This window comes from Camelus bactrianus, chromosome 16 (assembly GCF_048773025.1).
Source record: "Camelus bactrianus isolate YW-2024 breed Bactrian camel chromosome 16, ASM4877302v1, whole genome shotgun sequence".
NCBI lineage: Eukaryota > Metazoa > Chordata > Mammalia > Artiodactyla > Camelidae > Camelus > Camelus bactrianus.
In genome coordinates this window covers 48,472,008-48,489,645 of record NC_133554.1, presented here as the reverse complement: position 1 = coordinate 48,489,645, position 17,638 = coordinate 48,472,008, and the positions used below count along the sequence as shown (strand labels likewise).

The 17,638-nt window shown below is 49.4% G+C and overlaps 1 protein-coding gene across 3 annotated transcripts in view; it reads left to right on the top strand.

Annotated features, from left to right (window-relative positions):
* PRKCA (protein kinase C alpha) overlaps positions 1-17,638 on the top strand; it is a 361,417-nt gene that overhangs the window by 300,900 nt on the left and 42,879 nt on the right. For all 3 annotated transcript variants that reach the window (XM_074343523.1, XM_074343521.1, XM_074343522.1), the window contains exons 9-13: positions 10,941-11,078; positions 12,001-12,174; positions 14,148-14,239; positions 16,404-16,466; positions 17,379-17,517. In XM_074343523.1, the coding sequence (XP_074199624.1) occupies positions 10,941-11,078; positions 12,001-12,174; positions 14,148-14,239; positions 16,404-16,466; positions 17,379-17,517 (606 nt within the window). The remainder of the gene's footprint in view (positions 1-10,940; positions 11,079-12,000; positions 12,175-14,147; positions 14,240-16,403; positions 16,467-17,378; positions 17,518-17,638) is intronic.

The window sequence follows — 17,638 nt, the reverse complement described above, 5'->3', positions numbered from 1 at the left end:
TTGTCTCTGCTACTGTTGGAAATTTTGTTACTCCAGGGACAAATAATATACGTATTTTAGGGCTTTATTTCCCAACATGTAGGAAGAGCTGGCGCAAAAAAAAAAAAAATGTGTCTGGAAAGGGAAATAGAGACAACACAGAAGAAAGGATTAGGGCAAGGGCTTCACCTCCCTGGGTCCCCTCCTGGCAGGTAATGGTGGTCCCTCCAGCCCCGGGGAGGGGCTGTCCCCACTTTGCCCCCCTGCTGGACAGCGCTGCTCTCAACTGTCACCCCCAAGGAAGCAGCACTGGGTGGTGGCGAAGTGCCAGGCTGCCTGAGTTCAAATCCCAGCTCCACCAACCCCAAGATGTGTGGCTTGGGGCCACTTAGCCCCTCTCTCTCCCCTCAGTTTCTCCATCTCTAAAATGGGGGTGGTTAGAGTACATCCCTCCTCGATTGTTCAGAGGATTAAAGGGGTAAATATAAAAAGTGCTTACAGCAAAGCCTGGCTCCATAAGTGCTTGCTGCCGTTGTTCCTCTCAGCATCCTCCCTACTTCCTAGCCCCAGGGATCGCCAGGTCGGGGTCCATCCCTCGCGGAACAGCCGCTGGGCATCACTGTTTTCTGAGAAGCCATCTCCAATTTAAAGGAACCACTCGCCTCCCCGTTGGGAGACCCCGGTTTGCATTCCACACCCTTTGTAGGGGGACAGCGCCCCCACCAGCCCGCCCACAGCAGTGCCACGGGACCGTCCTGAGTTCACTTAAAAACAGGGTCAAGAGGTGCTGGGCAGCCCTGCCTTTTTCAGCACGCTTCGTGTTGGGCACGGTTTTTATGTTTCCTGTGCCTTTGTTTGTGGGTCTCAGAGCAAGAAACAGATTATTCTCCCTGAGAAGGAAAATATCCCCTGTATGCGGGGGGTTCACCCTGGCCCGGGCAGTGGAGGTGGGGGTTCCCCCTGGCCCAGGCAGTGGAGGTGGGGGGTTCACCCTGGCCTGGGCAGTGGGGGTGGGGGTCCACCCTGGCCCAGGATAGTGGAGGTGGGGGTTCACCCTGGCCCAGGGCAGTGAAGGTGGGGGCTCACCCTGTCCCGGGCAGTGAAGGTGGGGGCTCACCCTGGCCCGGGCAGTGAAGGTGGGGGCTCACCCTGGCCCGGGCAGTGAAGGTGGGGGTTCACCCTGGCCCGGGCAGTGAAGGTGGGGGGTTCACCCTGGCCCGGGCAGTGGAGGTGGGCTTCCCTGCTCACTCACACCTCTTCTCAGAGCGGCATTGCAGGCTCAGGAACCAATCTTCTCCTTGTGGCTTCTTCTGAAAATAGACTTGTCAGTAATCAGTCCACGGCCAGCCCCCGGGGACCCTTGCTCTCTGTTGATGGAGAAGAAACATGCTGGAGGGGCTCTGTCCACAACTCCAGTTGGTGGGCACGGGTGGGCAGCTAGCTTGGCACAGGACTGATGGCTTTGAGGGTGGGGAAAACCATGATTTCATTCCTTATGGGATGTGTTCCTTTTGAGACCCACACTTCCCCAGGTCCCAGCAGCCTGTGGGGACCCATGGGGTCACAGTAAGTGAATTCGTTTACATTTTACTGGCACTTCCCTGGCCTGTTGACACAAGGCCCCCATCCACTTCAGAGGCAGGGAACACCCTCTCCCCCAACCTCATGCCCACACACCCTCCCCCAAGCTCCTCCTCAAAGGCCTCCTCCCGTCCTGGAGACCAGGACTCTATTGGCAAATGCCCTGGGCTGCTCAGCCATGTCCCCTGGGGGCAACTGGGACCCCCCCCACCCCCACCCCCGTCATTCATGAGAGGTCCTCCTAGTCCCTTTGTGTCATCTCTGCTCCTCTCTGCCACTTCCTTGAAGAGGAATCTTCCTTCTGATGCTGCAGCCTTGGCAGCAGCTCCTGAGTAGAAAGGGAGGGTTCCCCACCCCAGAGGAGGTCGGGGATCTTAGTCCATTTTACAGATGGAGAGACTGAAGCCTTGGAGAAGTCAGCACTACCGGAACCCATCCTCCCATCCGCTTCGGTGGGCCCCGAATCCACCATTCACGTTACCCTCAAGCTTCCCCATCAGCCGATTCCCACAGCGGAGAGGAGCTGTCGGCAAACAGCTCAGAACCGCCCAGAATCGTGCAGCTGCCGCCAGTCTTGGAAGCAAGTGTCCCATCGAGCTATAATTAGGTCCCTCTTTTTTAAAAAACAAAACAAAAAACTGGTGCTGTTTAAAAACGCTCAGTGAAGATGGGATAAAATCAACAATTATGAAAATTTTATGCTAAATTTAATTGCAGTCGGCCCCGTTTTCGAAATGCTTGCTGCTGTCAATTAGAGGCGTTTTAGGAAAAGAATTTTAATTGAATAATTGAGCAAACGTATTCAGCATTTTGGGGAAAAGATCATAATTTTTTTGTTGTTGTTTTTGTTAACCTCCGTGAGGATAAAGTTTCAGGTCAAGGTGCTCAGTCCTGCCCACCTTTCCTGCAGCAGCTGAAGGGCAGTGGAGACAAATGTCTGGAACTTTCTCCAGGGAGCTGGGCTTTATTGCTAGTTTTGGTTTGGGTTTTGTTGTTTCGGAAGCTGATGTGATCATTTAGCTCCAATTGAATTTCCCCAGTGGTGGCTTCTTCATTGAATTCTGCCCTCATGTGACTATCATCATTTTGTTATTTCCCAGATTATTCTGTGCTTCTGCCTTTAAGATAAACACAGCAGCCCTCTGAGACCACCCCAGGGCCCCTCTCAGCCTTCACTGCCTGTCTGTCCCTGCTTCTTGCATCTGTGACTTACAAAGTCTGGGTCCAGATAGGGGTTTGGGATGAGATTCAGGAGACAAGAGACGTCTAGAAGTGGTTGGGGTTTTGTTTGTTTTCCAGAAATCACGCCATGACTCAAACACACCCCACCACTGGTACACATTCCGTAAGCATCACGCAACGGCCCAGCTCTCATGTGAGAGACTTGAATCATCCTCTATAAAGGCAGAGCTGGAAAGATAGAATTTGGGTCTTGCTTGTGCCGTTTCACAGCATTTATGGGAACTTTGCCTCTGCGGGCCAGAGTAGTAAACCTTGGGCGTATTTCTGCTTAAAGATCCCAGTCAAAATGCAATTGAGCCAGAAAATAATGACCACAAGAGGGCAGTCAAGATTTGCAAATAAAAGATTCCATGAAAACCTGCACCTGCACCCGGAAGATAGTGACGAACTTGTGCCTGCATCTCTTTACTTTTTGACAGACACGAGGGTGGGGTTGCCATTTTGTGCTCCCAGTTGTTTTTAGGAAACAACTGTGCTCCCTTGATTTTAGGAACTCATTGTGAAGCTGCAAGGGTGATGCCCAGGGTTCCTCGAGGTCCCAGTGGCTCCTTCAGGCTACTTTGGCTTTCTCGAGCCCAACCCATTTCACGTCTGCTCTGTGTTCTTAGTGCAGAGAATTTCCCACTTTTACGCTGGCAGCCTGGAAAACCACTTACTTTGATCGCATCGTGAGTTCGTCCGGCTCCTGACCCCGCCGCAGCCAACATAAAGCCAGCTCGGCGTTAATCCCAAAGGGGAGCGTTTTTAGCAGAAAAGGGATACAGGTTTCAAAAAATTACTAAATGCCCCAAATCCTCTAACAATAACCACAGCCATCTCTGCGGCCATTAGGCTTTCCTCTAGGGTGGGCTTTGGACGAGGGTGTGCTTTCTAGTAAAAGAAAGACAGCCTTTTTCCAGATGGAAAAACTTAGAAATGATAAAGATTCTGGTCCCAGATCCTCACATGAGTCTGGACTCTCAGCCACTGGGGAGATGGGGACAACATCCTTTCCAGGACTTTTTTAGCAGGTGAGACCAGTAGCATGTAGACGGATCTGGGAGACGGGGGAAGGCTAGGTTGGCTGCAAAGAAGACAACACAGCTGGACATGAGAGGTGTCTAACGCTCGGTGCAAGAAGAACCAAGAGCTTTGTACTTTCCACATCTAGCAAAGTGCTGACGCGTCACGGGTCCGGTGTTCCTCCCGAGAGTATGGCTCGGTTGCCATGACAACAGAGGCCTGCTGGCTGCCTGTGAATTCAGCAGCGGCCACAGCCCAAGTGGATGTGTCCATAAAAACGTTGCTCATTCAGAAAATGACTTAATGTTGTTTCCCTGAAATTTTTGCTCTGCCAACTCACTACATTGTTTGACTGCAAAACAGCTCTTTCCTGTGCTCGTAATGGAAGAGACTGAAGAGTAATTTAACTCAGGGGCATGTGAGGTTCTTAATTGTTGCTGTTCTGACAGCTTAGCAAGGAGAGATGGATGTTTTATTTAAGTCTAACTGCAAATGAGGATGAATGGTTTGGGAACCTGCATGGTACAGGGCAAGAATGTGCAGACTGCAGCCCGCGGGCCAAGTCCTGGCTGCTGCCTGTTTGGTAAATAAGGTTCTGTTGGAACACAGCCAGGCTCATTCTTCCATCCACGTAACTCTCACGCCCCAACGGCAGAGTTGGTAGTCATGACAGAGACCGTATTTGGCTGGCAAAGCCGAAAATATTCACTACCTGTCCATTTACAGAAAACATCTGCCTACCCTCGATATCGGAGGATGAGCACTGAATTCAAAGACCGGAGTTCTGGACTCAGAGGCCAGGGAGGAAAATTGATTTAGACACATCAGCTGATCCCCCTGGGCGTCAGCCTCATCATCTGTAACAGGGGTGGCCGTGATTAGCTTATTTCCAGCTTCCTTTCAAAGACTAAAAGCTCCCTCTCCTTCATGCCACTGATAAAAGATCACATCCCAGAGGGGGCCGCTCTCAGCGCAAGGGAATGGTCCTCTGCGGGGTGACCCTCTGCAGGGTCCTGTTTCAGGGACCAGTTAGAGGAAAGTAGCGTCCTTCTCTTCCCCCTGCACGGCAGTCACGGCCCAGCTCAGCGGCCCTGGGTAGCAGTGTGAGCTTTCTGGACAGTAGCATCTTCACCTGGGCTGTAGGCAGGTCTGCCCTTCTCGAGGACCCTTCTCTGGCTGACGGTCTCTGGCTCTGAGGCCCTCCCTGCAGTCGAATGATGCACACCTGTGGTTTGCTGGTCACCTGTGATTCCCGACGCTAGGCGAAAACTGCGATGGGCAGGTGTCGACGCAGGTGTGTGGCAGGACTCACCTGGCCCCACGCCTCCGGGTCGCAGTTGCAGATTGGACTGTGTGACCGAAAAAAATGCTGTCAGAAGGAAGGGGGATGACTTCAGGGGTTTGCTTACCTAAGAATCACTGTTAAGCTCTCTTCCAAGACTGCTCTCCACATTGTGGAAGTGAAGATGTGCTTTTGTTTTGGCATCTGATATAAAACGCATCTACCAAGCCCGATGTGAAAAAGAAGTGCTGTTAGAAATTCCAAGCACGGAATTAGACACGGGACCCAGAAGAAACCAAGACTGTGCCTTCAGGAATTAGCTGCTCTGACTCTTTGGGTTTCCTCCTCTTCTCTCTGACTTTCTGTGCTCAGATTTGAATGTCTCGCCTTGTGCACTAGTCCCTGGCAATTCCACGTCAGGAATCTATCCTGGGGAGATCTGGGATGTAGGTAGAGATTTGGACGACAAAGTTCTTCATCTGCATGTAGATGACAGTGAAAATTGGAAGCAGCCTAAGTGTCCAACAACAGGGGAATGGTTAAATCCCCTGCAGTGGAGTATCATCACGCAGTCACTAAAATCAGGTGGTGGAAGTGCTTAGAAAGCTTCTCATCGTACAAAGGGGGAAAAACAGGTTACAGACAATAGAAATCTGTGTATGTCGAATAAGAAACTATGAAGAGGATTGAAAGCATAGCCACTGAAGTATTACCAGTAAATATCTCTGGGTGATAAAATAATAGGTATTTTAAATTGTTTTCTTTTTTCTTTGACTTACCCATGCCTGCTAAATTTTCTGAAATGAACCTGTATTACTTTTATAACAAGAAGCAGCATTGATGAAGAAATTATTTAGAAGCAATAACTCTGCCTTTTTAAAAATTTTATGTTTGAAGGAATTGCCTTCCCTCTGGACACATTCATCCATTCATTCTAAAAGTATTTGAGGGTCACCGTGCCCCAGGTTCTCTCCTGGACCCCAGAGATACATCCGTGAACAGAGCAGATGTAGTTCCCACGCTCCTTCAGCAGAGAGAGAAAGAGAAATATATAAGCAGGTAGTGAGAAAAGCTCGAGGGACAACAGGGGGCCGGGTTGAAGCCTCTGGGTCACCTGAGCAGAGATGGGGAAACGTCCCTGTCCGTCTGGGTCAGAGGAAGCGGAGAGCGCAAATACCCTCAGGCAGCAAGCGTGCTTGGCGTATTCCAGAGGATGAGAAATTCTCTAGCCAGAGAACAGCAGGCATTTTATTTACTGACTGAGACCCAGGAGGCTGTGATGCCCATTAAGTAGCATGGTTTTTAACCCGTTGCCCGGTTACTGAGTAGGAGGTAATAGATGTCGTGACTCGTGGCTTGTTAGAAGTATGCAGGGCAGACTCCATTAACGGTGCCGTTGAAAACACCTTCCTTTGTGGTTGACTTCTGAAACCACCTGATTCCTATTAGCTAACGTCGCAGTGGGTGCAGCTGAACACGTCACCTTTGAGGCGAGATGCTGTGCTGAGGTCCTGGGTTACATACGGCATAGCTGCTTCTGTTACCGGTGCCCTGCTTTGTGGAACAGCACCGAAACACCATCAGTCTTATGTTGCCGGGGTTGTTCAGTTAAGCCCTGAATACAGAACATGATTATTGTAGACGAAGTTTACAGTCATCCGTCTGTTCCCACGTCCGTTCATTGCTGGCTTTCAGAATCTGAGAAAGTAGGAAGAACCTTCTATTGTCACGTTCATCTCTTTACACTTTGCAAACATCTGTGATAAAAACCTTCACCAAAGCCACGGTTTTACACTAGGAAATACTATGTTATTGAAAAGACGCTCACAAAATAGGTACAGATGGACACATCTGCAATGGAATATAATTTAAACATTAAAGCTCACTTCAGAGGGTTACCCAAAGGTCCCGTGGTTGCAGGACAGACCCACTGGGAGCCTCCGAATTATGTCTGAGACTCTACATTCTTAGTGTAGGAGGATCTTTGGGCTTGGATTCCTTCTGAAGATAAGCCAGCACCTCTTAGAAGAATTGCTAGGCGGGGTGCTGTTGTGTTAGAGGCGGGCAGTTTAGGACTATACGCTTCCTCGTATTTTTATCGTCCATTTTCCCACGTACCAATACCAGTATGTGTAATAATTACACAGAATTCAAACGTTGCAGAAGATCTATGGTGCTAGGCTAAGCCGTTTGGAATAGCTACTACTGCAGGTCAGAATGCAGCTCAGAGTTGCAAGTGGTCCAGCCTAGTGGAAAATGAATGCCTCCCGAAATTCCCATCCCTTCACAGGTACACAGCGTCACGATTTGGTACACCCTTCTCTCGACTTTAATTTGAAACCCCTGGTCCCCAACAGGGAGCTGAATGTGGAGAGCCCCCCGACAGTCCACGCAGACACCGCAGACACAGGCATCCGGCACATAGTTCGTCGCCAACCTTTGAGAAGGAATTTGGATTTGCAACAGTCGAGCTCACTTTGTGTGATTTGCTTTGTAGAAATGCCGTGAACTCCTTCAGCGGTGGCAAACTGTTAGGGCTTTTCAAGAATACATCTGTTGTGTGAAATGAGAGACGTGCTGGTTACTAGTAACTTTTCCGACAGGAAGGCAGTGCCCGCTCTCACGCCCTGGTCATCACTTAGCACCAGACTTGGCCTCGTGCTCATCTGCCACCCTTCAAGGAACCTAAGGAGCCTGGATTCTGAGTTGTTTAATCATAGCCAGTAACCCATGCTGTGTTCTAGTCTGAGAAAAAAAAAAAAAAAGCCATGTTAAGACTTCAGTATTTAAAGTCCCTTTAGTTTGCAACACTGTGTCATCGTTTCCAGTTGTTTCCTCTTTACAGGCTTTCTGTGCCATTTTAAGAAGTCGAGATCTTTTTTCGCACTAGCTAGCCCTAACCCAGCCTCTTAGGGGGCTGCAGAGGATTCTCTAGAAATCGGGGTGAGCAGTTGGAGCTGAGACTGCGGTCGGGGAGCAAGTGTGTGCCGGGGGCCCGAGGGAAGCACAATGTCTCCTTCCTGGGGCAAAGGAAAGAGGACCAAGGTGAAGGGTGTGCTGTGAGGTGCTGGGATGGGTGGCAGCTTTCAAAAAGGAGTCCTCATTTCATCTTCAGTGTCGCCCGGGGATGCAGAGGTCCTGTCATCACCATATTACACATGAGGAACCCGAGACTCAGAGAGGCAGTGTAATCTGCCCAGAGTCACACAGCAAACGTGGATAAGGCCATGATTTGATCCAAGCTCTTTAGGCTCCAAGTCCAGGGCTCTTACCAGAGTTGCCATCGGTTTATATGATCACTGAAAGTTGCTGAAGGTGGAAACAGTCTTGGGACCATTGAATCTAAGGGAGAAGCAGTCTTAATTGTCTCAGACTAGCATGTTTCAAACTTTAAGCATGTGCGGGAATCACTTGACGGTCTTGTTAAAAAAGCATGTTCTGATTTGGTAGATCTGGAATGGGGGCTGAGTCTGCCTTTCTGACAAGCCACCGGGTGATGCTGATACAGCTGGTCCATGGACCACACTTTGAGTAGCAGGGATGTAGATCGAGGTACCTTTGTACTGCAGGTTCTTCGGAGGAGAGGCTATTTATTGACCTGGCTTCCCCAGGAGCTGGCCCCATGTCTGGGGTGTGATGGACGCACAGATATTTGTATAATAAACGATACCATATTCTAAACTCCCACATGAGGACCCGTGAGTCCAGGCATAGTTGTGGGCTGAGCAAAGACTCTGTGCCAGGGCTGCCTCCACTAGGCCCTCCTGAGAAAGTGGGGGTGAATAGGAAGAAAAATGAGGTGCCAGGCACTGAGCCCTTGCTGGGTACCAGTTACTGTGGCAGACATTCTCGCATCTGCTCCTCCCGAGAGCCCGGTGGAGAGGCCGGCAGAATCATCTCATCTTGCAGATTGTGGACCAGAGGCTTGGCGTGGTTAAGGGGCTTGTCCACGGCCACACACACAGGGTGATGAGGTTGAGATTCAAGCCTCGAGCTCTGGGCCGCCGCTCTCTAAAGAAGAAAACAAACGTCATCAAGGCTGAGAGGGCATCCCACCTGTGGCGGGTGCAGGGGGGCTTCTCGGGAGGGTGGCATCTCTGCAGTCCTCGCATCTCTGTCCCATCAGCTGCTGCTCAGAGCTGACCCTTCATCAGCTTTATTTATGTGGCTGTTCGGGACGAGAGAGATCGAACTCAAGATTTGAGCTTCATCGTTATCAGCAAGGATTACCAGAGGGCTGATACCCTCACATCTGCAGCCCCACATGATGTCCTCGCTCCCCTGAATCTCAAGCTTCAGGAGACATCCAGCTTTTCAGTCTCTGTGGTTGGGATTCCCGTTTGCTCCCTGCCCCTGGCAGGGCATCTGGCTGGGCCAGGTTGTGTGTGCGTTGCTGTAAGTGAAGGATGTCAGCGCACTCATTCTGATGCCTCCGTGGGTTTGCTGAAAGCTCTGTCCTCAGGCTCTCAGCCTCAGCTTTATCCCTGGACGTACATCGATTATTGTTTGCACTCCTGATGAAGTCTGAATTACATTCATGACGACCGGAGTTCTGTCAACGGCATGCGAGCCGGGAAGGGCAGGTCTGTTTGTCCTGCTGGGAGGCCAGTTGCCAAACAGTCCATCAAAAAGCTCAGAGGAAGAAATGGTCAGTGTAGAGGGTCAGTGCTGCTCTGAAGTCAGAGATCCCAGCCGGGTCTGGGGCCGGCAGGTCCTCACATCAGAGGAGTGTCCCTGCAGAGAAGCTCTTCCCAGGGCCTGGTTTCGGCTTGCCGGCTGGACTAGCCAGGCGGGCGTGGCCTCTGGGGAGGGTCACTGTGTGGCCGACCTACCTCTCTGCGCTTCCCTGTGGCTGCCCCAGCCTGACCAGTGATGGCTTGAGAGAAGGAGTACTGATTACATGAGAAAGTCCAAACGTCCAGGTTCCCTCCCACACTGTGGATTTGAAGTGTCAGAGGAGGAAGGCACAGGGACAGCTTGGCAATGCCACATGAGCAGGACCACGGCACCATGGAGGGAAGCCAGTGTATGGTGGCGGCCCAAATTGCAGCTTCACGCGGGTGGAAATGCTCCTCAGCTGTTTCCAGCACCTCCAAGCAACGGGTCCATTACATCTGAGTCTTTTTCAGACATTGTTATGAAGGTCCTGATCAAATAAAGTTAATTAATCTCTTTGTGCCTTTTTTTTTTTAGTTAAAGTACAGTGAGTTACAATGTGTCCATTTCTGGTGTACAGCACAATGTCCCAGTCATGGATATACAATCATGTATTCATTTTCAGATTCTGTCATGAGTTCAACTCTTGACAAAAAAAAAAAAGTCTGTTTTTCTTACTGTGCCTCTTAAAGTAGCAATACATTCTTCCCACAGCCTGTCTCTCTGGGCGACACTTAAGCGGTGCCTCTCCAGAGGACACTCCTCTCCCTGTTTGCATGGGTACAAGTGTCCTTTATGTGAATTAATCTTCAATTGGAAAATCTACAAACAAGAAGAGCATCAGTACACGGTTTATTTCTTGTATCACGTTAACTGTTGCAAAGCCCCATTTCCCCCAAGAAGTTAACTTTTACATCCCAGGATGAGAGTCAGCCTGCCCTTGGCAGAGTCCCATGACTTGATTCTTGGTCACATTATAAAAAGAGGGGTCTGGTGAGAGGTAAGGGCAATTTTTTGCAACTTTGCTAATGTTGCCCTTAGGGTGAGTGTGAATAGAGATTTCATCACCCTCAGATTCCTTTTCTCACCGCATTCCACCTCGCGCCTTCCAGGCGGCATCGAGCTGAGTCACGTTTTCTGTCACTTTTTACCTGGGGAGAAATGGCTGATTGTTTTCACTTGTATGCTTTTTGTTTAGAAAGCCAAGCTTGGCCCTGCTGGTAACAAAGTCATCAGTCCTTCTGAAGACAGGCGACCGCCTTCCAACAACCTTGACAGAGTGAAACTCACAGACTTCAATTTCCTCATGGTGCTGGGGAAGGGCAGTTTTGGGAAGGTAAGTGGCCTGGCTTTTGCAGACAATGTTGGGATCATTCCTGCTCTTCCTGAGGGTTCCAGAGCAGCCCTTTGGGTGTTCCTGCACCCTGTACAAATATCTCAGTTGTTTCCTACCTCCTGTCATTAAAAACAACTGTATCCAAAAAAGTTACAGAAGGCTCACTGTGTGTCCCCATTTCAGGGTTCAGAACATTGCGGGTGCTCCAGAATGTTAGTTCAATGAATAATTTTCGCAACTAAAACTTATATATTCACTTGTAGTAAGTGATTGCAGTAATTAAGAGATACTGATGGGGGAGGGTATAGCTCAGTGGTAGAGTGTGTGCTTAGCATGCACAAGGTCCTGGGTTCAATCCCCAGTACCACCATTAAAATAAATAAATAAAAACCTAATCCCCCCTCCCCTCCAAAAAAAATTAATAAAATAGAGACCAAAGTGGGTTTCTACAGCGATCAGCCTGTATGTCGACGTTGGCTTCTCTGGTCCCACATCTCATGATAGATCCAGGAACTGATTCTGATCCTGCCTTTTTTTTTTTTGATTTGGTTCCTAACTTGTGAACCAGCTTATATAGGTCAGTCACGTTTTTGCTCAGAGGATGCTCCTGAAGTATGTGCATAATTCAAGACTAATCCAGATAACGTTGCATATTCCTTTCAGCAGCCACAATAGCGCCATCGTGTGGCAACAGCCTACAGTGTCCACATCTTGAGAGCGTAGAAATTACACAGCGAGGCGGGTGGGATTTTGTTGGCAGTGATGTGCAGTATTTCAAGATCGGCACATGAAGCGGAACTTTATTGATATTCTCACATCACACATTTACGAATCTGAACTGTCATGTGACCTGGTTCTCCTTCCCATCCCCAGTCCCAGATGACTGTGCCGAGTTTTCAGGTTGCCCTTCATGTGTTCTCAGGTGATGCTGGCGGACAGGAAGGGGACAGAAGAACTGTACGCCATCAAAATCCTGAAGAAGGACGTGGTGATTCAGGATGACGACGTGGAGTGCACCATGGTGGAGAAGCGAGTTCTGGCCCTGCTTGACAAGCCCCCGTTCCTGACGCAGCTACACTCCTGCTTCCAGACAGTGGTGAGGAACCTGGGGGTGCATATCTGTGCCCCAGCACTCAGCGTGCCCTCGAAGCTGCCCCTAACCAAAGCGTCCTCAGGGTCTGAGTCCAACTTCCTCCCATGAGGAAGGTTGAAAAGACATAACCCGTTTTTAAGACTTAGAGATACTAAACCATAACTCACGGTCCTGGCTTTTTAAGACCGTTGGTCCACCGCACTGGGTGGGGGACTCTATGTCATTAAAGAGTATGTTCTTGTTCATTGCACACAGCAAGGGTTGGCAGTCTTCCCTGTTTTATATGGTCTATGAGCTCCAAGAAAGGTTAAAAAAAAAAAGAATGCTATTTGTGACGTGAAAATTAGATGAAATTCTGATTTCAGGGTCCATCAGTAGTTTTCCTGGGGCGCAGCCCTGCTCCTTCACTGACCTGGCATCCGCTGTTTTCAGGCTGCAGAGGCAGACTTGAGTGGTTGCAAGATACACACATGAAGCCCTCAAATATTTACTGTCTGGCCCTTTGCAGAAAAAGTTTACTGAGCCTTGTCATCTAGTTCAGCTAAATAGGGGAGAAAAAAATGTGCAAAGCGTTAATCAGCCGATTATGGGACCAAGGCCAGGGCCAGGGTCCTGGCGTGGTGCGTGCAGGTAACCTACAAGAAATCTAAACACTTAGACCAGAGGGAGACGTTCCCAGAGACAGGCGTTCCCCTCCTCAGCGGGCTGCCCTTTTTAAGGACTCAGTCATCAGTAGCTGTCATTGTTACGATCATCATTGCTTTCAACTTTCGTTGGCCAGAGATTGACTTTCTATTTTTACGTCTCCCTTTAAAATCTCTCCAGAGGCGCCCCTCAATGCTTTGGAACTTTAGAATCTCCAAATGGCAGGGCGGCAATGTGGAGTCTCAGGGTGGGCGGCGGGGCTGCAGAGCCAGGCGCCGCCACTGCGTGTCAGCCTGGCGCTGGCGGCCCGTCAGCTCGCAGCTCCCAGCAGCTCCCAAGTAGCATCTCGGAGAGGAGAGCAATATGCAAAGAAGAGGGGAAAAAAATCCCAGCCCAGATCCGGTAACCCTGGTTACCCTGATTAAGCTCTGGAAAGCTACAAAGCAGAGAATAAAATTAAAATTGAAGTTCCTAACAGGAAAGTGAGAGACTGAAGCTTCCAGAGCTGTTTCCTGGCTGTTAGCTCCAGCTCCATCATTTTTTTTTCTCTCCCTGTGCACTACTTTAATGTTTAATAACCTCTGTGAAATGGTGATGTTTTCTGGAAGAGAGCAGAGGTCAGCTTTTACCTTTTGCTGTGCTGTTAGTCATTTCCCTGTTAAACCCCCTCAGTCTCCCCATCTGTCCCAGCATAGTGTCCTCATGAATGTGCAGATTTTTCTCATTCTGTGATGTCGGCTCTTCATGGGGCCAACATTTAGCGTATCAGCAACAGAGAGAATCAGAAGCAATATTTGGGCATAATATGGATGCAGAAGAACATTGGATCAACCTCTCCAGGTATAGTCCCATCCCCCTCGGTAAATACTGAGTATCAGTCGTTTATAAGCCCAAGCTAACTCATGAGATTTGTTCTCAGAAGCATCCAGGCAAACCTATTACTATACATTACTACTACATTGCTCTGAGACACTGCGGATCAGACACGCTAGTTAATATGAAATAATTGGCCCTTGTGGATTCTTCACTCCGTCCCTGACCTAGAAATGTGTCCTGTGAATAGGAGAAAAGGGAAGAACGCTGGAGGCCGTTCCTGTAATAGGCAGCATACATAACCAGAGGGGCAGACACGTTGGCAGAGAGCTGTAATCTCAGGCTTCCCAAGGCCCTCGTGCAATAGGGCTTACTGCTTGTTCTTTATTGGGGTGGGGGGTTGTGGAGGGCCACACCGAGCAGACCTGCCGGAGCGGCCGGCACCTTACTAACAAGAAGGCAAAGCCCAGCCCTGCGGCTGGAGGAGCCTGACTCACGTGTCTCCCCTTGGCCTTCAGGACCGGCTGTACTTCGTCATGGAGTATGTCAACGGCGGGGACCTCATGTACCACATCCAGCAAGTGGGAAAGTTTAAGGAACCACAAGCAGTGTGAGTAATTTTTTAAGTCGCTTAGTTTAGACAACGCAGGACTCCCAACCTGATACTTCTGCTGGGGGAAGCCTGGAAGAGGGGGTTCTGTCCAGTTTGGGATGAAGCACTGTCACCTCCTGGTGGCAGGGGTGGGGGCAGGTTGATTGACAGGGTCCATCTCAGCGTTTCCTGAGAAGAGGTTTATTCTGCTTCCAGTAAATTGGAGATGCAGGTGTCTATATCCCCTTGCTGCCCGATTCCATCCCCATTGAGTCATTCACTCACTGAACAACTAAAGGGGCTCTGGGTGACGAGCCTTGTGGAGGGCCTGGATGCGGAACCGGAGAGGCTGGAAGGGGCTTCAGTGGAGCTGGCAGCGTCAGGTTAAGTTTTCACAGAGCCCTCTGGCCAAGAGGAGACAGAGGGTGGGAGGGAGGATGGGGGCTGGTGCAAGGGGGTTATTGAAAGTCTGTGTAGAGGAGAAAGAATGGAGCTGTGATCAAGGCTTGATCTTGGAGCCAAAGAGTAGCAAGTGTCTTGGAGAAACATTCTTGAGGAAGAAAACCAGAAGTTGGTAACTGGAGGTAAGGAGAAAGGAACCTCTTTAGGTGATGCCCATTTTCAGGTTTGGGAGGGGGCAGCCATCAAGGTGGAGGTGGTTTGGAGGCAAAATCACAAGCTCAGTTGGGAAGGTCTCAGTGAGACACATCTTGGATGCTGGGATGCAGGAGTCAGCAGCACAGGAGAGAGACGGAGAGTCATCTGTCCAGAGGAGGGACTTCGATACCTGAAAAATCATCCCATTTTTCAGGGGCCAGGAAGTCACGGGAAACTCAACAGAAGTAAATCTAAACAAACAGCTGTTTTATTCCTTTTATTCCCCTCAATGAGGATGCATAGTGGGCGTGTACCCTGATTAATCAAGTTAGCAAATGTTAATCGGATTCTGGCCCATGTCCAGTCTAAAAGATAAATCTGAAGCACTTTTGGCGTGTGTGGGATCATCTGCCCCGGGAAGACTCACTGAAGCAGAATAGGGAATTCTTGCTGGGCAAGTTTAAAGCACGTGAAGGAGGGGAGGGGAATTCCGTTTTTATTTTTATTCCTCAATTTTCCGAAATGCCTGCCCTTTTCCCCTCTCTCATGTTGTTAGTTACAAAGCATGAAAAGGCTCGGATTGTAAAAGAAACTTGACAACACAGAGCTGTCAAGAGCAAATAGCAGAACAGCCACCTTCCATTGCGACATAGCAGACAGGCGTCTCATTTAGAACTATTTCATCGTATTTGTGTTGCCAGAAAGCTTTTTATTTTAAAAATATAGAAAAGCATGAAAAATCATGCGACAGTCACCTCTTTTCTCCCCCCTCCACCCCCTCCCTCTCCTGTCAGTCCTCAGAGCCCCCGCCCCCACCCCATTAAGAGTTCAGTCCTTAGCATTATGGGTTCTTTCTCTGCTGCTGTAAACACACGTGTTTAAGGCTCCTGGGTGTGATGTTTGCACAGGTACCTTCTGTGGCTTCTCAACTTCAAAGGCTCCTAAACACTATGCACATTTTAAAACATCCTTCAACATTTGTTTAGAACTTCAGATATTAACCTATTAGCAATTTGGAAGTGACGGCAGTAAGTAACTGCTTTTTTATTATGAATTATTTCAAAGGGTGCACTCAGGTAGGAATCACGGTGTGTGTCCCGCTTCTCCCAGCACTAGCTGGATGAATAAACTAGCTGCAGAGTTCATCACACCCCATCCTTTGTCTGCCAGGGCATAACTGTATTTTCAAACACTAATGTGTTCTGTCCATGAATAGGAAAGTGGAAATCTGCTCCAATCTACCGTAGTCCTGACAGAATCTCCTAGCAGACAGCCACCCTTTAAAAGATCGTATTCAAAATTTCTCTTAGGCAGTGAATTACCTGCCCACCCACCCCCAGACAAGAAGCACTTGTTTGCGGACAGGTAGTAATGCTGCTTCATTGGTTTGATTAGCTGTATCATTCCTTGGGGAAGTTGGAGTCACAAAATGGCAGAGTTGGAAGACGTGTGTAGGGCGGTGCGTTCTCTGACAGTCCTGGCTCTTCCATTCCTGTACATTTTCAGCGCCTGATCTTGAGGGTAAAAAGTGTCCCGGAGTCCGGAGGAAGCAAGCCAGAGACCTGACAAGCATTTTCTCTTGCAGATTCTACGCAGCAGAGATTTCCATCGGGCTGTTCTTTCTTCACAAGAGAGGAATCATTTACAGGTGCGTATCAAAGCTCGGCTGCCCGCAGCACGGTTGAGAGTTGTGCTGGACCTCTGGACCTCTGTGGGCTTGTGGTTCTGTGATGAGGACTTAAAACACGGAATTGATAACCCCCGAAGCCACAGAGACCTGCTGGGACCCACCATTCTCTGCAGCCTCCAGGCAAATCCGAACCACCTTGTGATTTCTGGACCTCAAAAGATTTTATATCTTGTTTCTGCTTTCCCCAAGAAAACATGCTTCTCTCTCCCCCGCCAGCGTGTTCCTCTGCCTTTTATTTGGCACGGAGGTCAGGGACCAATGGAAAACTGAATTTCTGTTGTAGATGCTCAGCAGAAGAACACGGGGAGCAGGGGAGAGGCAAGAGGAAATGACTGAATTAAATTCCTCCAGTCGTGAGTTACAGTGAAAGTCTGGCACCAGTGAAGGGAGAATGTCTTCAGTGGTAACTGAGAAGTAATTAAAAGGCCATACAGCACCGGGCAGGATGGAAAGAACACATATGACCCAATAAGGATGTTCTAAGCCCGGGATTTTGCAAACCTGGTTGTGTGTCTGAGCCTCTCTGTGTCTGGGATCCTGATAAACTGAACGACTGGGATCTCCTCAGACCCTCTAAATTGGAATCTCTAGTGATTCACCTGCCCAGCCCAGGCTGGGAATCACCAGTTCGGTCATTTAGTCATTCATTCAGTCTGCATTTTTTAAGTACCTACTGTATGCTAAGCACAAGTTAGGCTCTAGAGATTGAAAAAGAAGTAAATACTAATTCCCAGTCCCCACGCTCCTGGGACCTGTAGCTAATGTGCCACTGAGACGGCAGCCGCTCAGATGCGCCTCCACCTCGCCGGCTGCAGAGCAAACCATGTCCTGTTGTGGGAAGGACACTGACGCGCTCCCGCTCTCGTGCAGGGACCTGAAGTTAGATAACGTCATGCTGGACTCGGAAGGACACATCAAGATTGCTGATTTTGGGATGTGCAAGGAACACATGATGGATGGGGTCACGACCAGGACCTTCTGTGGGACTCCAGATTATATCGCCCCAGAGGTAGGACCCCGATTCTCCTTTGTTTCAGTGCTTTCAAACTACAGACACTACTCTCTTGTGGGATATAGGGTCATCCGTGAGTCACTCCGTTGATGTGTGTGGAGCAGATATAGGAAAAGAA